Source organism: Anser anser (genome assembly GCF_964211835.1).
Source record: "Anser anser genome assembly, chromosome: Z".
Taxonomy (NCBI): Eukaryota; Metazoa; Chordata; class Aves; order Anseriformes; family Anatidae; genus Anser; species Anser anser.
The window spans coordinates 27,909,997-27,931,606 of record NC_139723.1 but is presented as its reverse complement, the minus strand read 5'-3'; the positions used below and the strand labels follow the sequence as shown (position 1 = coordinate 27,931,606).

The 21,610-nt window shown below is 39.4% G+C and overlaps 1 protein-coding gene and 1 long non-coding RNA gene across 5 annotated transcripts in view; one reads left to right on the top strand and one right to left on the bottom strand.

Annotated features, from left to right (window-relative positions):
- Positions 1 to 21,610, bottom strand: part of LOC310889196 (uncharacterized protein) — a 39,632-nt gene that overhangs the window by 4,945 nt on the left and 13,077 nt on the right. Inside the window, exons 3-4 of one of the 4 annotated variants that reach the window (XR_014576438.1) lie at positions 18,246 to 18,388; positions 8,462 to 10,074 (exon numbers count right to left, since the gene is read on the bottom strand). Coding sequence is in view for 1 of the 4 variants with exons in the window: in XM_083816317.1 (XP_083672443.1) it covers positions 8,362 to 8,448 (87 nt within the window). In the remaining 3 variants the exon portion in view is untranslated. The other 3 variants (XM_083816317.1, XR_014576447.1, XR_014576439.1) reach the window with 3 other exon arrangements.
- Positions 18,344 to 20,953, top strand: LOC310889197. Its single transcript, XR_014576448.1, has 3 exons — positions 18,344 to 18,461; positions 19,512 to 19,608; positions 20,686 to 20,953. It is a non-coding gene; the product is annotated as an uncharacterized lncRNA (long non-coding RNA).

Genomic DNA, 21,610 nt, shown 5'->3' with positions numbered 1-21,610 from the left:
TTGACATCTTCAGAGGTGAATGTTGAAGAGCGATGTTTCTTGGAGTTACTGTACCAATAAATGCAACTCTTCCTCTAGATCTCTCCCTAGACCTAGCAACCAAGTTGTTATTCCACCTGTTTGGAATTAAGTTACTTTACTTTTTTTTTAACCTGACTGATGTCAAGGATAAATTGAATATTAAAACCTGTGTAAACCTTTTTCCTCAGTTTCCTATTTATGTACTTCTTGGTTGTTTTTGTTGTTGTTGTTTGCCTGTTTTGTTTTGGTTAGGTTTATTTTTCTGGGTGTGGTAATATTTGCCTTGTACTTTAAAATTTTGGATTTGCTACCTAGATGCAGGTCAAAGAAACAGCTGAAGTGTTATTGATGCCCTGATCTCAGAAACATCTTACTAAGTTCCTGTGTTCTTTTCATACCTTGTCTGGTAACATCTTTCAGCTCATTTTAGGAAGAGTACCTGGAGAGACACCACATCATCATAGCAAGGCACACAGCAGGAGAAGCATGGAAGATACAATTCCAGAGTTCCCAAGGAAGAAAAGTCAATTTCATCATTATTTACTTAGAAACTTTTAGGGAGAGACACAAGACTTTTTTTTTTTTTTCTCCCAGAAAATCTCTGAAATGAGAGAGAGAGAGAGAAAGAGAAAAAAATCAATAAGTTTCTCAGGTTTTCATGCAAATTTTTCTACAAGTACATGCTATTATTAAAATTATAGCTATTTGTTCAGCTCCTAGCTCTGGAAATTCAGCTGGTGCTTCCGGGGGTATCTAACATGTTTTGTTATTGGACAGTCAATGAGTCTTTAGCAGACTGTACCACTTTTATACGGTTAGTCTCTGGCAGGCCTACACAGTCTTTTAAGGATGAGTGAGTACACACATGCTTTTTTATGAGTCCTTTGGTCAGTAAATCACACTGAAACCATCGGTAGGATTTGCAGACGAGTTTTATGCAACAGCTATCATTATTCCACATAGTGGGAAGCCTTCCCTGTAAGGTACCGATACCCTGGATACTGCAGCCAATGTATATCAACATCAGTGGAGTGGGAGCACATCCAACACCCAACACTATGAATTCCACAGCTTGCAGCAATATACACCAAATGAAAACTAGGCAGATATCCATCCTCCAGCTTTGAACACCTGCAGGTAAAGCTGTAACAAATTGATTAGTAGTTTTTATTTTTTTGCCCTTGTCTAATCAGTTACAGCAAATCAATTGTGCCCTCTAGAATCCAAAGGAGTATAAGACAAGCCTCTGACTTGCTTCAACCTCATTATTTAAATATAAAAGTCTGCAAAATATATTTTAAAGGAAATTTTTATTAAAATAGTGTTTATTTTTTTCATGAATATTAACCTTATCTCAGTTTTATCTGTACCGTATGTAATGATAGTGTATGTTATAAAACACAAACTTTCTTTCTGCTTTGGTAGGCATTCTAGGATTATATTGATACAATTTTAGCAGGAACCACAGTAAAATTGTTAATGTAAATGCAGAGAATAAAACGTCCGTAGCTTATCAGCATTCCTCACTTACTGTTAAAAATGAAATTACAGGAATTGCTTGGGCATTTTATATTAAATATTTAGACAGTGTTAGTGCTTAGCTAAAAAAAATAATAATATTTCTCAACAACAGGAAACATTGTTTTGATCTGATTTATTATGATTTTTTTAGATAATCAAGGTAGCACATTGAAAGACACATTCTGTTAATTCTATCTGAATCTCTTTTTATATAATTTAAATTGCATTTTATAAATGCAACAACATGCCCAGCCTTGAAAACATTGAATGTGGGAAGACTGGTCTTGTTGCATTATGGTGAGTTTACTTATTGCATAAGACTATAAAATGGAAATAAAACATATACTCCAAGATTTCTATTGGCACCTTCTCTATAGATTAGACAAATAAGCATTTGTAAGTATCAATGTCTGATATTATTATTCTGTCTCAGTTGCAGCAAGAAGTGGCAGCATTATTACCTTAACCTTCTCTACAATACCTAGGAGAACTGTGAACCTTATACGTATTTGTCACCATGTGTCGAGCTTAGGTGTCTTGTCCCCATAATACCACGTTAGGCACATATATTTAACCTTTTTTAAGTGAATGTGGTGGACTGGCTACCTCAAAATGTAGTTAAGAGTAGGCATGTGCCAGAGCACAAGGAAAGACAGCTGTCACCTAAGTGCCAGTGTCTCCAAAGGAGCCAGGGAGTCAAGGGGGAATCCTAGGGCTAACAGGGACATCACCTGCTATCCCACCACCCCCAGGGAGGGAGCAGGGCAGGTGGGGGTTGCGGGAGTTAGGAAGGACAGCCCCAAGTCCAGGATGCTTCACAAATCTGTGAGGAGCAGTCAGGTCCAAGGTCAAGCCAGGAGGTCAGCCCACAGGAGAGAATCAGTGAGGTCTGGTAAGCCAGATACAGCTAGATCTGGCCAGGTCCAGCTAGAGGCCAGTACTCCTAAGAGCTGAAAGCCCAGGGCTAAACTTAAATGAAACCTCAGTGCCCCAGGGGGAGTGCTCCAGCATGTGGCTGAGGGTCCCAAGTGAGGCTGATGAGAGCCACTAAAGTCTGTTAATGCCCACAGTGTCATAACAATATGATACCAAGAAGGGATATTTGGGGGAAGATGGAGACCCTCTTAGTGGCCTTCTGCTTGACCTGCTCTGGTTTGTAAACATCCTTTGTACTTACTTTCCAAAACTGTATGCCGTAGTATTCTAGGTGTGCTCTAGCAAGTTCTATATAGAGCTGAGTAGTCACTTCTCTTGATCTGTGCTTGTGTTAGTGATGTCCAGGATGCTGCTGACCTTCATTGCTGTCAGGCCATGCAGCTGGCTCATGATAAGCTTGCTGTACACCAGGACCTCCATATCTTTTCCATCAAAGCTGCTCCCCAATTTGTTAGTTCCTGCACCCATAACAACCTAACCCAGATACAAGAATATTGCAGGAGAGGGTGTTTAAAGCCTTGCCAGACTTCCAATGAATTCAGTGAATGAAGCTGAAAACAACAAAGGGAAAAGGTAGTTGAGAGATTAAGACAAACGAATGTTGATCAAGGGAGTTGGATTCTGTCCCTGCCTTTGTTGTGCAGACCTTATGCAGTGTTAGCACATTAACAGCAGTTTTGAGCATCATGAACCTGATATTTACTTCTCTTAGTGTACTTGCTGTGGCAAGTTTAATGAGTCTATTTTAAGATAGGTCTTGGTATGCAATTAAACAAAATGTTACTAAGTTCTTTTCCCTGCAATTCTGTTTTTCATGAAGTACACAAATCATTTGTCCAACTTCTAATATAATCAATAATCTCTCTCTTTTTTTTTCCACTCTTCAGCTTTTTCAAAGAATAGCACTATCTAAAAATGTTTCTCAGACTCATCTTGAAATGCTATATGAATATTTAATAGCCCAGTTTCAAATTTCCATGCAGCCAGCTGTCACCAGATGGCACTACAGAGAATCTGGTATAACTTCGGTGCAAGCTGCAGAGTCATATCCATCCCTAAATCTAAATTCGCTTGATAGCTGGTAGATGTAGCTGTCATCAGATCCAGGAATAAATCCCTAGTTGCTTCTATCTTGAGTTTCATTGTCTACTTGGCACAAATTGGCTTCCATACATAATGGATGTTGAGTCTCGCCAACAAGCTCGCTGAAAAAGTTCATTGTCTGTTGTGAAAGTCTTTAACATTACTCCAGAAGACCTTCAAAGCTTTGTGGTATATACATCTGTTGTTTTGTTGTTGTTATTGTTGTTTCACTTCTCTTAGTCTGTCCCTGGAGGAAACTGGCAGACTGCTATAGCTGAAAATTATTATCTGATGAGCTGAATTAAAAATAATCAGACTCATAAGTGCTTTTCCTAACTATGATTTAACAAATTGAAAGTGACTATAGATTTAATGGGCAATAAGATCATAAAACTGTAAAATGGTCACTAACTTGAACATCTATCAAAGTCCAACTGCTCACGTACTAAATTGCTTCTTTTCATTTAATTGGTAGCCATTCTTTCAATTCTCACATAATACCACCTGCACTTTTATGGAGATTAAATTTAGCTTAGGTGAAATTTAGCTTAGAATCCACCTCTTATTTTAGCAGCATAAATGCCCCACGTTCCAGCTGTGCATTAAATTTTTTAACTTTCTTCTCAAGCTCCCAGGTAATAGCTATGAATTCTGGCATAAATCTATGATTAAGACTGCATAAATCAAGCAGTGCTTTCCAAAATGCTTTTAAGATTGGAATGCCTAGTAACAAAGTATCCAAAATTTATGTAGAAGTGATCATCCCCCAGAAACAAAAATGCTATAAAAACTGTGCACTCGGTCATCAATTCCTGACTCACAGTAATAGTAATGCAGTCCAGATCTGTTGGTGAAGTCATTTGTGATAACCCACAAAGGTTATTTTCTTAGACACTAAATCCTAAGGCTACCAAACTCTTAGGATATGCTTATACTAGCATATTGCCCTCCATATTTTTGTCCCATGGTTAATATTGCCTAAAATTATTTTGGGGTATGATTTGGGAGTTAGAAAGTTTGGGGGCCTTTGCCTCCTCCAGCAGATGGTTTGCTTGCATCCCCTGTTTAGGAGAGCTGCCTAGAGACTTTGTGAGAATGGCGGCAGTCATTTTGTGCTGGTTGGCCTCAATCTTCAGGATCATGTGCAATTTCCCTAGCACATTTAATTTACTGGTATGCATGAGGCCTCTTAGCTTACAATGAAGGCTACTTAGTATCAGCTGCAGTAGCTGCCCATGGTGTTTCAGGGTACATTCACATCTCTAGGAGAGGAAAATGGGGAGAGGATTTCTCCTTTGCACAATTCTTCTAAAAAGGACACTGATTTGTACATGCTGAAGTGACCTAAAACTTCACCCTTGCCAGAATGATCTCTGAAGACTGAAGAAGTATCTCTGAAGACTGAAGAAGTATCCCAGCTACTGATTCCCTAAGTATGTCTCAGGCTGTGGGTTCAGTAAGATTTACCTGTATTCCTTTCTGTCATTATTTGCTGACTCTGCAGCCATTGGAGAACATCAACATATCAGCATCACTGAGACAGCAGAAATCATACAACATAACCCAGTATTAAATATTACATAAAACATTAGTCATGCACAAATTGCATGATGCTCAGGATCTCTGATGTGTTACAGGCTCCCTACAGAGGGCACACAATGTTAGTAGAGATGACAGGGATGATCACAAGTTGTTTTGCTTGGACATACCTGAGTCAGCAGTGTTTACAGTCTACCCCCCATCTGGTAACAAGGTTCAGAATCACAGAATCACAGAATCACAGAACGGCTTGGGTTGGAAAGGACCTTAAAGATCATCTACTTCCAACCCCCCTGCTGTAGGCAGGGATGCCACCCACTAGATGAGGTTGCCCAGGGCCTTGTCCAACCTGACCTTGAATACCTCCAGGGATGGAGCGTCCACAACCTCTCTGGGCAACCTGTTACAGTGCTTCACCAACTGAGCAGAGAATTTCCTCCTAAACCCTAATCTAAATCTCCCCTCTTTTAGTTTAAGACCATTTCCCCTTGTCGTGTTATTATCTGATTGAGCAAAAAGTCACTCTACATCTTTTTTATAAGCCTCCTTTAAGTACTGAAAAGTTGCAATGAGGTCACCCTGGAGCCTTCTCTTCTCCAGGCTGAACAACTCCAGCTCTTTCAGCCTTTCTTCATAGAAGAGGTCCTACAGCCCTCTGATCATCTTCATGGCCCTCTGGACTTCTGAGTCACAGTCCCCTAAGACCACTCAAGCAGCCAGTGGCTGAAGTATGTAAACACTCCTGTCAAGTCCCTTTTCCCACAGCACATACTTGGACTGTTAAGAAAGGTGCCAGAGCACTGGAAGTATCTGGTGAGAGGAAAACTTAAGGTTTCTTTATGCTACCAGGTTAGCTGAGGCCATCTTAACACAGAGTAGGATCTGTGTCTACAAGTTTTTCTTGTGTTACACCTGAAGGAATGAGGTCTATAGTTATGAACTGCTAGGGCAACACTTGCAGAAGGCTTCTTTTAAGCAAAATAAATGGTTGAGAGACATGCAGCAGCATTGTTTCAACAAAAGAAGTGAAGAATTTATATGGATTTGTTTTGAATTTGTAAAGACAATCTGGTTTAAACATATATTCCAAATAGGAAAATGGTTACTATGGTATGTAGTACTGGATCTTTTGTTGAATTTTCAGGGATCCTTTAATGACACTGAGCTGTCAGAAGAAAGCATTGCTCTCCATTTTGAAAATTGTACCCTGGAACTGTATCCTCCTTTGAACTTTGCACCACAGCACATGACCAGAAACATATCAGAGACGAAATGATCCTCTCAAAATCTCCGATACCATTTCATTTCCCACTCATTTTATTCGTCCTGAAAATAAGAATCTTTCTTGTTTCTCACATAGCCAATGTCAGCAAGGAATAAAACATTCTGGTACAAATTCTGGTACAAAAGGAAAAAATTTGAAGTAGAATTGGAAAGGTAAGGAAGATCAGATAAGGAAGAGAATTACTAAAAGTCATTGATAAAGAAATATTTTTCAGTTGTAATTTGTTTACTGTTTTCCATGCAGGGCATGGCATAGCATAACCAGAGTTGTGTCTGTTGTCTTTTCCTTGTATAACTTTTCCAGCTACTGATATATCATGGAAGCATCATTCTATGAAATCTTTTTTTCTGCCTCATTTTCTGCTTTATTGGATTTTTTTTCCTACTTTTTGCTTCACTTCTTCCAAGCTTGATATTTATACTAAATTCCCACTGATTTTCATGAGCTCTGATGAAATTGTTGGTTCACTGTCTTACTGTAACTAACAGTATTTTATGGCTGGTAGAGGGTTTTTAGATTTCCTGTCACTCCCAGATTATTCTTTTTTTCTTTTAAAGAAAAGTTCTTTTCAGCCATTGTTATCAGAATATGTGTTGTTTTTCTGGACGTGTCTTTGAAAAAATTGTACTTCTCTGATTGACAGATACAGGAAAGTATACCTAATGTTATACTTCAGAAATCAAATTATAAATGTTTTCCTTGGACACCACCTGTCACCTGTTAGCTGACAGATTTAGATAACAGCTATTGTTGATCTTTGGGAAAGGATATACTCTACTGAAGTAAATATATAATCTGTGTGCTTTTCTACAGAATCATCACACCAATTAGGTGAAGTACATTATGACAGTTTTTGTAAGGATTAGAAATATCAGTAAGAAATTTTGGCATGAAACACGTTCTGCTTCACTAGCAGTACAATGCTAACAGTCTTGTAATCTGGTGTAAAGGAACCTCACATACAGGAATTCTGATCAATCTTCCACTTGTCTTAAAATAGCTTATTTTAAAACAGAGTACAGTAGCTTTAAATTTCACAAAATGAAATTTCAATTTGCAATGCATTTGAATGAACTTACAAGACATAAGCCCTTTCAACAGTCTGGGTGCTATTGGATTATTTGAATCTAATGTATTTTAGATCAGTGTCCAGTTGATGCTAGAAAATCTGGACTTCATTTGTTTGTTCTTTTAGCTTTTAGTAAGTTTATTGCTTTGTGAAGGAAAAATTAAACCCAAATTCAATCCTTGAATTCAAATTCATGAAGACTCTTAGTCTTCATAGAGATCCCCTTTCAGGCATGCCTAAGGTACCCAAAGTTGTCCATGGTCACGGAATCTTTAAAAAGAAGGACAAATAGATGTAGGAAGATATCACTGAAAAATCCTGATACTCCTGGTCTCACTGAAGCAATGTCATTGCAAAGCATTATGCAACTTTATGCAACACTAACACTCAAATATTCTGCTGAAACGTTGGAAAGAAAGAGGATGTGATTGGCATCATTTTCTTTATCATAATGACTTCTTGTGAGAATTATCTGATCTGTGGCTTAACTGTTCATAAAAATGAAATTGTGCATTAGCTGACTTTAAACTGAATTATTTTATCTATCACTTGTGCATAAAATCTCAGGACAATTTAAGTATAAGTATTTTTTTTAAGTTTGTTTTCCCATTTTTATGAATAAGCAAAGAAAGATTTGATACAGATAAACTGCTTTATGTGTTAGCTTTTAATGTACTTCAAATAAATTAATATATCTATTTGTACCATCTCAGCCCAGATTTTTCTGGTTTCAAAGACCAAGTGCTGTGAGGTGGGAGATTATATGCTCTAGTTAACAGGTACAATAAAAGACTGGATCTTCATTTTATGTACAAAACGTAGACTGAACCTTAATAATGGAGTTTTGTGCTGCATCTTAATGGTAATTTATACAACTTTGTTTAAAATATAGTAAAATTTATCTTACTGCAATGTAGAGTAGAGACTGCAGGTCACTGCTAACAGGATCCCTCTAGCTCTTTTGTTCTCCTTCAGATAACATTTAGAAATAGACCTGCGAGGAAGGAGTGAAAGAACTTATATTTGTATGCCATTTATTTTTAAACATTTTTTGAATGATTGCTCAATCTTACTGATAGACAAGAGGACAGAGTTACATTGATTAGCTTTTATTCACCATTAGGCCTGGAAAAAGAAGGGTGCTGGCACTCTGACCTTCCCCACTCTGTTAAAATCGACCTGCACTCCAGGTGAGAGTACTCTCCAGTCCTGTGCATGTTTGGTGCTCATTCCCAAAGCAGCTGGGTAGCTTTGTCAGTTGAGCTGAGTGATGCTGACTTAAATTAAGACTGCAGAACCTGGTCTTTTTTCTTTCATGGTGGTTATTTAGGAAAACAAAGAGTTCACCAGGCTTTTGAGTTTAGGGTACTTCTCTTTTTTTAAAAATCTATTTATTTATTTATTTATTTATAATTTTTAAATATCAAGGCTGCTTGTAAAAGTTTGACTTTTGATTAAACATGCAACAAAACCAGTTAATAATGGATCCATGCATGGTCGTTTACTTGTTTCCATGACACAAATATTTGACTTGTCCAGATTATAAGGAAGCCAGGGTTACAGAAAATATAATCTCTTGATATTTATTCATGCATTAAGAAGGATGTGAAGGCAAGTTTGTATCATTGCACTTTAGATGAGAAATTTTATTTTTAATATTCCGTTCCTTTGTCTTGAAACTTGTTCTACATCTCACTATCAGTGCATTTTTATATGCAAATGGGCATAGTCACCCTTTTTTGAAAAGCAAGTAATTTCCACCAGCAGAAGAGTGAAATCTAGGTGCAAAAGGTGTATCGATTGTGTATCATTTTAGATGCCTACTCATTGTTTCCCAGATATCAGATATACAGAACAATTACAGTAAGTACAGTAGCTATTACTAGTGAAGCTTGTGGCCTAAAACCCACAACAATTAGCATTACACTGAGGATTAGGGTTTCTGCTGAGGTCTCTTGAACCTCCTACTCCCCTTTGCTCAAGATGAAAAATCAGATCTGAATAGTTGCCACAGAATGTTAAAAAGGATTAAACCTTTGGTTACAATTTACTGATCAAGAAAGATCTCTGAAGTACTCAGGCACGCTGAAGCTTATCCTCTGTTATGACTTCTTGAAGTTTCTTAGCAAATATCTGACAGTAGATGAAATTTCTGTCTACCCTTCTAAAGAATTTAAATTTATCAAAAGCAAAGGATTTGTAAAATTCTTTGGAAATCTAAACCTCATTGTCAGGGCTATGAAGACAAATCATGAGAACTTCCAGCTCTATTAAGGTAATTGGTGCCTTAAGTACTGAATGACATGCTGTGTACTGTCACATCGGGTCTTCTTAAACCCATCTGCTTGTACTTGTCGTGGATAATAATTTCAGACAATTCATTGTTTAGTTCTGCATAGACTCCTCCCTCGAGATTTACAGGTACAGATGATCTTACGTTAACTTAAAATACTGTCCTAAATTAGAAATACTTCTTGATATCTTTCAAAAACAGAACATTTCTTCAGTGAACTGAGAACTTATCTGTATTTCCATGAGTTATAACATCTGTTACAGTTTTGATATCTATGTTTTTTTCTTCCATTCTTCCATTACAGCCATATTACGTCTTCATGTGAGTCTTGTCAATATGGAAAAAAACATAGAAATGGAAGAGCACTAAGCCAAGGAGCCACCCAATGCCAGCTGCAGCAGAGTTCATTACACTTACTGAATAACTATTGATATTTCTGTGCACCAAATAGTTTTTATGTTGATCAATTATACTTCTTTTCCTCATTACCACATTTTGAATATATATACTTTTTTTTTTTTTACTTTTAACTTTTAAAACCATATCTAATTAGAAAGAAAGACTAAAAGACTCGGGTAGATAAATCAAAATATACCTGACCACTGTTAAGCTCAATGTACTTTATACCTTATCAACTCACCTTCATTGTAAAATGAAGTTATGTACAAAATTACAAGGCTATTATAAGGATAATTCTATCTAACAAACTAGAAATTTGCCTATGTTTTCTGTTCCATAGGTATAAGAAATTAGAGAAGATTAAGTTTGTTAAGTACTGCCTGGAAAATTGGTGTATATTTTTGTAAAAACAAAAACAAAAAACATACAAAAAAACCAACAACAAAAGCACACCAGCAGCTCTTCTCCCTTCTAAATAATTTTTGATAATAAGAAAAATGAAATACATTACTATAGAAACGTAGTCCCTTATGTCTACGAAGCAACATTAGGCCATGTTTTATTAGAAGCTTTTTGTGAAGCATAAGGATGTAAACTATGTTTGCTATAAAAACTTGGAAAATTTTCTGACTGACTTCTTAAGTGATGATGCAACAATCCAGATATAAGAAAATCAGAACAATTTCAACAGAATTTGAAAGGTGACTTTTTGAAGGCAAAGCCAATCGGTCAAGGTTAACTTTTTTCTAAGTTTTATACTGTAATAATAAATGCTGTAAACAGTATTTTATTTCTTTAACCAAGAGGCCTTACACTGAAAACAAACAAACAAACAAAAAACAACAAAAAAAACCCACAAACATTAATGTAGTTAAGCATAACAATCTCAGGTAGGATTAATATTCTTCAAATAACTCAGCCATCAAATTTTAGATTTCATTCATAGAACATGAATTAGATTTGTACAATTATTTTTTCTTGAGATTATCCCAACAGCATTTAATTTCATAAAACATCATTATAAAACATTTATAAAACATCAGTTGTCTCTGGTAGGAGACATATTGCAATGAAGATATTAGCATGATTTGAGAGAGGAAGGAAAATGAGTGAACCAAAATCTTTTGAATTAGGAGATCAGCTGTAACACTGGAGAAACCTACAGCCACTGTCATTATATCTCAGTGGAAAGAATTAAGATAGGTAGAACTCTGTTAAATTTTTCCATAATAAAAGTAAACAATATATTGACCAAAAAAATAAAAATAAAAATAAAAAATCTGTGTATTTATAGTCAAGTACCCAGATGTGGGAATTGCCAGAATTAGGCTGCCCACCTACTCTTATTTCCCTGTTTCCTGGTATGCATTATGAGCCTGGTTTTAATTAACTGATCACATACACTTTACTCCCCACCACCCCCCTCACCCCCCCAGCTCTTGTCTCCTGCTGTGCACAATATATAGATAATACTCAGTGAATGAGTAACGATTCACCATTTTGTTTCTTTGTTATTGTTCAATGTATGGTTCCATGCCACATTTTTAAGTTCTGCTCTGAAGACAGAATTTTTAATTTCCTCCTGGGCTTTTTGGTGGTGCTCATCACTATAGTGGCTGAGTGCTTTACGAATCTTAATGAATTTATCTTCACAGCACTTCTGCGGGCTGAAGAGGAATTATTATTCTAATTTGACGGAGAGAGAACTGAGACAGAATAAATTAGAAAATATCCACTATTTTTGATAGTCAATTTAAGATGCTTAGGAGTTGATTTTTCAGATACTTTAGTACTGTACAATACAGTATACATTCAGTGACCGCTGACTATGTTGCAGGTGTAAGTACCTAATGTTTTCAAATCACAACAAGGGCCTGGAGCTGCAGGAAAGAGGAGCACAGAGCTAGTGACCACTTGCAGAAAGTACAGTTTAAGTGGTTTGTCTAGCCTTATACAGATCTGTGACAGAGAGAGAGGAATAGTTATTCAGAACACCATTTGATTCCCCTGAATTTTCAGACTGTCCTTTCTTTTCATCTAGTTTCTACTGCATCCACTGCTGCACATCTTCCAGCTTCTGCAAATATATTGTAGGAATTATTCAGCATCCTACTCTGTACAGTTCTGATTTGTCCACTGATCAAGACTATCCATAAGGCACAGTATAAGTAAAGAATCCTGCGTAGAAAATAATAATAATCCAAATTATAACGCAAAGATACAAAAGGGATGTATTTCCTACACAAGTTTGTGTAGGAAACTGCAGTAATGCTTTAAACTGTGCTTTTGCAAGTGACATTAAAGAAAAAGAAGCAAACCAAAGCTGTGAACTGTGTGTCACCATACAGATATTGACCTGTCTCATGCCAAGTCTTTAGACAGCTCAGATCTGAGCTGGAGGAACAGTCTCTTTAAATTAACTGACAGTAAAGAGGATTGGTGAGGGATTTGCTGATAGCCCATTAATTGTAAGATTAGGAAATCTTAAGTTTTAATTTAATTTCTAAACAAGGTCCTGTGAGCTTCTGCCTCTTTTGCAAATCTGACTCTGGTGTTTTTCCTCTAGTCTATGAGAGATACAGTTTTGTTGTTTTATTTCCTTTTTGAGTTTTTAGTTCCAGTAGGTGTCCCATTCTGCCTGTTCACCAATCTCATCACGTCATTCACAGAATCACACAGAATCACAGAACTGAAGGGGTTGGAAGGGACCTCAAGAGATCATCGTGTCCAACCCCCCTGCCAAAGCAGGTTCCCTAGAGCAGGTTGCCCAGGTAGGCGTCCAGACGGGCCTTGAATATCTCCAGAGAAGGAGACTCCACAACCTCCCTGGGAAGCCTGTTCCAGTGCTCCGTCACCCTCACCGTGAAGTTCTTTCGCATGATGGTGTGGAACTTCCTGTGCTCCATTTTGTGGCCATTGCCCCTTGTCCTGTCCCCACAAACCACTGAAAAGAGGTTGGCCAAATCCCTCTGGCTCCCACACTTCAGGTATTTATAAACATTGATAAGATCCCCTCTCAGTCTTCTGAGAAGAACCACTCTCAGACTTCTCAAGGCTGAGAAATTCAATCCATTCTCTCTAGGGCCCCTAACCAAGTCTCAGGCTTCACAGAAAGAACTAATTAAAAAACTGGCTTACAATATACCCATTTGTGCCATGTTATTACAGTATTGCTTTTTAAATGATTTCTGTATGTCGAAAATCCATTTATTATACTCCTGTTAAATTTATTATAATTCAGAAAAAAAATTGTTTCTATGCTATTTTAGCTTAAACCTTCCTCCTTGTATTGATAAAGAATTTTCAGAAAGAAACATCCACAAGATTACTATCTGAAAAATATTGCATGTGGCTGTGCCACAATTTCTTCTATGGCCTGGATAAATCATATAAGTTCAATGTGACTATATTCCCCATGGACAAAATAAGGGTAGCAATATTTCCATTCTTTAATCCACAGTTTTCCTTGTCTATGTCTAATGTGGATATGGTTAATATTATGACTATGCTTAATTCCACTGTTTTCACAAGGTCAGGGGCTGAAGTTGTATGGCTTTTTGCCTCTTGGGAGCAGCTGTGTAATGGGATCCTAACCTTAGTTAGGACCTTTGAACTCTATTATAGTTCCAGTAAAAAACAGCAAAGTGACAGCAATAATTATATAGCACATAAAACATATATGGTGCTGTATGAAAGATTAACTATATCAAAATTGCCTTTATTTCCAACACAGAAAAATATGAAATGATTCAGCTCAAAACCTGTTTGATAACTAAGTCACAATGTAAGCAGATTTCAAAGTTTGGACCAGAAAATCATTTGAGGTCAGTTCCAGCCTGGGCTGTTCTACGATTTGATGATTTAAGAATCACAGAATCATAGAATATCCCAAGCTGGAAGGAACCCACAACGATCATCGAGTCCAACTCCTGACTCCACACAGGACCACACAAAAATCAGACCATGCATCTGAGACCGTTGTCCAAACACTTCTTGAATCTGGCAGGCTCAGTGCTGTGACCACTGCCCTGGGGAGCCTGTCCCAGTGCCTGACCACTCTCTGGGTGCAGAACCTTTCCCTAACACCCAGCCTGACCCTCCCCTGTCCCAGCTCCATGCCGTTCCCTCGGGTCCTGTCGCTGTCCCCAGAGAGCAGAGCTCAGCGCCTGCCCCTCCGCTCCCCTCATGAGGGGGCTGCAGGCTGCCATGAGGCCTCCCCTCAGCCTGCTCTGCTCTGGACTGAACAAACCAAGGGACCTCAGCCGCTCCTCATACATCTTGCCCTGTAGACCCTTTGCCGTATTGGTTCCCCTACTTTGGACACTCTCTAATAGTTTTATGTCCTTCTTACATTACAGTGCCCCAAACTGCACACAATGCTCAAGGTGAGGCTGCACCAGCACAGAGCAGAGTGGAACAATCCCTTCCCTCGACCAGCTGGCAGTGCTGTGCCTGATGCACCCCAGGGTACCCTTGGCCCTCCTGGCTGCCAGCGCACACTGTTGACCTATATTCAAGTTGCTGTCAACCAAAACCCCAAGATCCCTTTCTGTGGGGCTATTCTCCAGCCTCTTATCCTCCAGTCTGTATGTACAGCCAGGGTTGCCCCATGCCATCTGTAGAATCCAGCACACACTCTTGTTAAACTTGATATTGTTGCTGATTGCCCAGCCCTCTAATTTGTCAAGATCTCTCTGCAAGGCTTCTCCACATTTGAGGGAGTCAACAGTTCCTCCCAATTTAATGTCATCCAAAAACTTACCTAGTATGCATTTAAGTCCTGCATCCATATCATTTATAAAAAATAAGAATTTATTGCATTTATTTTAGAAGGAGAGTATTGCCATTATTTTAGAAGGAGAACATATCTGATATTTACTCTATGTCAGCAGCAGACATATGAAAAAAATATATATATAACAAAAACCATGGAAATTCAAAGTTTATTCAAAGGAAGCAAACGGTTTAGGAGTAATGTGGAGAAGGAAAAGGAGGAAGGTACAGAGGAAAATTACTCTCCTGGAACAATGTAAAAATGTTTAGGCGGAAGTGTGGTGGGTTGACCTTGGCTGTCTGCCAGACGCCCACCCAGCCACTCTCTCACCCCGCCTCCCCAGCAGGACAGGGGGAGGAAACAAAATGACAAACCTTGTGGGTCAGGGTTAGGACAAGAAGATTGCTCACTGAGTACCATCACAGGCAAAACAGACTCAGCTTGGGGAAGATTAATATAATTTTTTTACTCTACAGTAACACAGCAGGACAGTAAAAAATAAAATTAAAAAAAAAAAATCTGAAAATACTTTCCCTGCCCTCCTTACTTCTTCCCAAACTCAGCTTCACTCCTGGCTCTTCTAATTCTCCCCACTCAAAGCAGCACAGGAGGACGGGTAGTGGGGCCTGTGCTCTGTCCATCACAGCTCCTCTCTGCTGCTCCGTCCTGGTTACACTGTTTCCCTGTTCCAGTGTGAGTTCGTGCCCACAGGTTGCAGTCCTTCACGTGGGTTTATGTGGCAAGGTTTTGGTAGCAAGGGGCGACAGCGGTGGCTTCTGTGAGAAGAATCTAGAAGCTGCCCCGTGTTAGGTAAGGGCCCTGCTGCTGACCAGAGCTGAGGCAGTAAGTGATGTTGTTTGTGAGAGCATATTTAAGAACAGGGGAAAAAACAAAACAAAACAAAATAACAAAAAAAACCCTGCTGTGCCACAGCAGCTGTGAGAGTAAGAGGAGTGAGAAGCAGCCCTGCAGCCCCCCAGGTGAGTGCAGCAGGAGGGCACGAGGTGCTCCAGGCAGGCAGCAGCAGTTCCCCTGCGGCCTGTGCAGGGAGAGGCCCCTGGTGGAGCAGGCTGTCCCCCTGCAGCCCATGGGTCCCACATGGAGCAGATCTCCACGCTGCAGCCCCCCCGTGGAGGAGCCCCCGGTGGAGCAGGTGGATGTGGCCTCGAGGAGGCTGCGGCCCATGGAGAGCCCCCGCAGGAGCAGGCCCCGGGCCGGAGCTGCAGCCCGTGGAGAGGAGCCCACGCAGGAGCAGGGGGTCTGGGGGGAGCTGCCGCCCACCCGTGGGGGACCCGTGCTGGAGCAGTTTGCTCCTGGGGGATGGATGGACCCCGTGGTACGGAGCCATGTGGGAGCAGTTCTTGAAGAGCTGCTGCCTGTGGGCAGCCCCCGCAGGCTCAGTTCAGGAAGGACAGCATCCTGTGGGAGGGACCCCATGTGGAACAGGGGCAGAGAGTATCTGAGAAGGAGCGGCGGAGATGAAGTGCTATAAACTGACCACAGCCCCCATTTCCCTGTTCCCCTGTGCTGCTCAGGGGGAGAAGGTGGAAGAGGTCAGATGGGGGGAAGGCATTTTTTGTTTCTTTCCTTTGTTTCTCACTTCTCTAGCTTGTTAGTAATAGGCACTAAATCTTACTATCTCCCTATGCTGAGTATGCTTTGCCCGTCACGATAATTGTTGAGCGATCTCCCCGTCCTTATCACAACCCTTGAGCCCTTTGCATTGTATTTTCTCCCCCTTTCTCTTTGAGGAGGGGGAGTGAGAGAGCGGCCGTGGTGGAACTCGGCTGCCCACCCGATTAAAACCACCGCAGCTGCAAAGTACTGGAAAATTTTTCAGAAGAAACAAGGTGTTTAACAAGGAAATATATAGTTTCCTTTTTAAGGCTTCCTGGATAATTGTGGTTATTTCATATTCCCAACTCGTAGGAAGAGAATTGTTGATTTCACCTTCTTTTTTCTTACACGGAAATAAAACATCAACAGCTCTAAAAGTAAGGGGAATGTATCAGAATCAAGCTCTTTTTGTCTGTAATCCTGTCTTAAGGAATAGATTTATCACACACCTTCCACAGATGTATGGTAGCAGAGAATAATTTTGGAACTACTCTAATTAAAGTCAATTGGGGGATAGTGGTACTTCTCTAATTGTTTCTGAAACACGCGCATTAGCAACAGAGAGTGTTCTGTTGTCATTGCAAGGCGCCTACGGTGATGACTTCAGAAACAGAACTGAATTATGTCACCATGGCACTTTGGAACAGCTGCCTCTGTGCAAGTTTAGCTAGGAGGGACAGAGAAGCGTGCTGGATGTGATGAGACCATGTGAGGATTTGTGAATCTCACCTTGAGGTGCATAGAGAGGGCCCATGCCCTTCTGTAAGTGGTTTGATGCTTGGCTGAGGCAAAAAATGTGTTTTTATTGTGAATGCTTCATTTTAGTATTCTGTAGTTTGTGTAAAGTCCTTTCACAAGCATTAAGTTTGGTACTACTTGGATGGACATACAATATGATAACTTAAATCTTATTTCTCTAAGAAAACTTCCTCAGAAAACAAAACAAAACAAAACAAAATGGAACAAAACAAATGAAACAAGCAGCTAGCTTGCTGGAGACATTGTCTGGGAAACAGTGAAAACACTTCCAAACAAAAATATATCAAAGGACTAACGCTTTGAGCTTAATTCTAAACAAACGTTAGAAAGTCAAACTCTTGTTTACGTTCACAACAAAAAGCAACAAGCTGGTATAGTAACATGTCACATTTGATGACTTTACAGCATAGATGTCAGGAATGTAGCTTGGGATCACCTTCTCAGAGTTCAGTTTGAAGGGATGAGCAAGTAATTTTTCCTGGGTTGATGGAAATCTGTTTTAAAGTCTGTTTTCTAGCACTCTTATAGATAGCTCTCTGTCCATCGCTCTGTCCTGCCAACTCTGCTGTGAGTGTGAAGTTGTGGCAAGAGGGATTTCCTATTCCTAATGTGACCTGGTGGACACCAACTTTCCTAGTAAATTGCTGATGTTGCTGAGGAGGCAGCAGTGTCAAAGCCCTTGTTGATGAAGATACAGCAAGTTTGGGGAGGCTTTGGCATTTCTCTGCAATGCTGCTCCCTGATTGTGAACGAAGACTCAGATTCTGAATGAAGCAAAGCAAGCTAGAGGAAAACTGTATGTCCTGGTAATTTTCTTTTCTTCTTCTTCAACCATTCATTTGAAAACACAGTTTTATGGAAATGATTATGGGTGTGCTCCTTAGCATTGTTTGGAACATATTTAACCTTGCTTCAGTTATAGGAGACCTATGCTCAAAGTTATGCTTACCATGATAAAGCAGTATTCTTTTGGTATTCTTTTCTTTGATGATTGCAAATGAGGTTGAAAAGAGTTTTCAGTATGATTCTTCTTTTCCTTAGCAGCATCCAAAACTCCATATTATAGCTGATCTTCATCTCTGATCTTAAAAGCTTCACAGACAAAAAGAGAATTGAGATGAGGAAGGAAACGGAGAATGCTGATGAATATTTCCAATTACCACCCGTAAGTTTTGTGAAAGGCTCAGGTGCATTTCTGTAGTGGTAGAAAGTCTAGTTGGAAACACTTCATAAGTACATCAAATACAATTCATTTTTCTCAGAGCAATCACATTGTCTAGACTACTGTTAAGGTATTTGTCTGTAGGCAACTGCCAACCTGTACAGCTAATCAAATTAAGCCCTGACCAAAAAAAAAAAAAAAAAAATTGTACAGAAACATGTAGTTTATTGAGTCCAACTGTCTCATTTCAAATATCATGGGTTTAAACAAGTTTTGGGTGACTCCAGGGCTGGGTTCCCAGGGTGCCTTTCTTTAATTCCTGACAGATCAGCCATAAGGACAATACACAATTTTATTTCTGTTTAACAGCAAAATGAAATTTGTAGCTGTGGAATCAATTTTTGAGGATTTTTAAACCCTTGCTTTTGATATTATATGAAAACAATTTCTACTTAGAATATCTTCCGGAATCAATATGCTCTTTATATTTTTGCTTTGCTTTAAACCTCAGGTGACAAATATAATTGGTTGTCTGAGTACAAATAAATGTCAAGACCGACCTATTTTATAGTATTTGTTTGAAACAGAATGTAGAAGAATTAGGAAAAAAAAAAAAACAGCTACATTTTCAGCCATAAAATTCAGTGGGTCTTGGTTCTTGAGAAAATAATTATTGTGCACTTGAAGGCAAGTAACAGTATAAAAATGAAAAATGCAAGGCCCTGGTTAAAGACAGTCTTTAGGCTGCTTCTAGGTCAACAGTTTACTTGGTTATTCCACAAACTCATCCCCATTTCCTTAGAATTTATGAAGGTTGGAAGTACACTTAGTGTTTTTCATCCATGCTGTGTAAAATTATAAGGATTTTCACTGGCTATAAAAACAGAAAAGACAAACAGACCCTCCTCTGGGTCTTCAGAATGCTCATAAGATCACCCAGACTGGCTAAGTAGAGATGCTCTACTATAGATCGAATATAGATGCAGTACGGATGGTGGTAGAGATGCTCTAGCATAGACGTGACACATTTTGACAGCATCTTTTCTCTGACAGCAACTTATGTCTTGGCTCTTCACATCAAGCCAGAGCAGTTTCTTTGCCTCCAGAACCTGCAGACTGACCTCTTGTGTGTATCCGTGGTGGACTGAGGGTAAAGTTTGTAACACACAATGATGCTGTATTCACTGTAACTTTAATAAAAGAGAGCAAGAAGCTAACCTGCATAGCAGTTTCTCAGGTTTCTGTATATATATATATATATATATGTATATATATTTAATTATTTATTTACTTATTTAAAGATATCTTTTGTTCACTAACATGAATCCTCTGACTGTTACTAATGTATGGGACATACCTTGACACTATAATAGTGTATAAATACTTTTCATCTCATCCTTGCTATTGTTACTGTATTTAAAAAATAATTGTGAATATAATTACCGTCTTTTACTCTTTTAAAAAACATATATATACTTATTCTATTATAAAATCCTATAAAAAGGAGTGAACTCAAAAGGAAAGAGAAACCAATTTTAATTTCTAAATTAGATATCTAATCCTAATAGATTCACTCCCTTCCAAATATAGCTCGACAAATAAAACAGTAAAAATTCACATAATATTTCTTTTATAACAAGATTTCATTGCACAATAGTTCTTTGCCTAACCCTGCAGTTACCCCATAGGCACTGCAATTGCTTACTTGTTCTTCTCCTTAACTTGTTTTTAGTGTTTAATTTTCTAACCTATCCTTAATGTTCCAACATTGGATTTATTTACCTCCTTAGATATCAAGAGAATAAGGCATTTGCTTCACAGGACAGTACTTTGATGCTTTCCAGGGCTAATGGCCAAAGTTCTCAAAGCACTTTTCATCAGTGATTTATATATTTCTCAATCTTTCCATCTTCCTTTAGAACTCTTTATTTAAGTATTAGGTGAAGAAGAACACTGAAACCAGCTGAAGCCATAGCAGACATAGTAAGGACATGCTTCTGTTAGGAAGTAATTCAGAGTGATTCCATGGTGTACTTTAGACAGATTTACCCTGGTCCTCTGGACTAAGCATCCCCAAGGGCTATTTCAAAGCTTTCTGAATGATCTGTCATTATCTCTTACACTGTAGTCTCCATTAGGAAAGGGTAAATATTCATTGCCCATGTGGAAAGGAACTGCTCAGTTAGTTGTTTCTAACCAAAATCTCTTGATTGCGTTCTATTTACAGAAACCACTTGGCTAGCCAAGCTGAATCATTGAAAACGGAAGGAGTGGAACTACTTCAAAACAGTGCTTCTGCTTCTAAGCAAAACTGCACTGTAGGTGGGGACACAGCAAGAGGACGTGTCCAAGGCAGGGTGGAATTGAAAGTCACCTGTCCGAGCCACAGAAAGAAGTCAGCGATTCCCAGTTTGAGACTCTTGCTTGACTAGTGACCCAGCAGCTGCAACGCTTATGACTACCGCTGATGGATTGCCAAGAATCATTTGAAGTGACGGTTCTCCCTCTTCGGCATTCAAGTTTGTGAAAGAAAGGAGAAGAGAGGGGAAGAAGAGAGGAGAGGAGGAGAAGAGAGGAGAGAAGAGGAGAAGACAGGAGGGAAGGGGAGGGAAGGAGAGTGAATGAAGACAAGGGAAGGGAAGGGGAGGGAAGGGGAGGAGAGGGGAGGGAAGGGCAGGGGAGGGTAGGGGAGGGGTGGGTAGGGTACTGAAGGGACATGTAGGGTAGTGTAGGGTAGAGGAGCGTAGGGGAGTATAGGGGAGGGGAGTGTAGGGGAGAGGAGTGTAGGGGAGTGTAGGGGAGGATAGTGTAGGGGAGTGTAGCGGAGGGGAGTGTAGCGGAGGGAAGTCTAGAGGAGTGTAGGGGAGAAGAGTGTAGGGGAGGGGAGCGGAGGGGAGGGGAGCATAGGGGAGGGGAATGGAGGGGGAGGGAGTGGAGGGGAGGGAGGGAGTGGGAGGGGAGGGGAGTGCTACCATAAATAAAATGGTCAAATAAAAGATATTTTGGATCTGGAGCCAATTAGTTTTGTTGCCATTCATTCCACAACCTGATTTATCACCGCAGTCTTTGTATTGCACAGTGCCATTGATGGTTTGGCATGCACAGAGGTGGCTGAGTATTTTCAGAAATAACTTTCCCTGATAACTGAATCA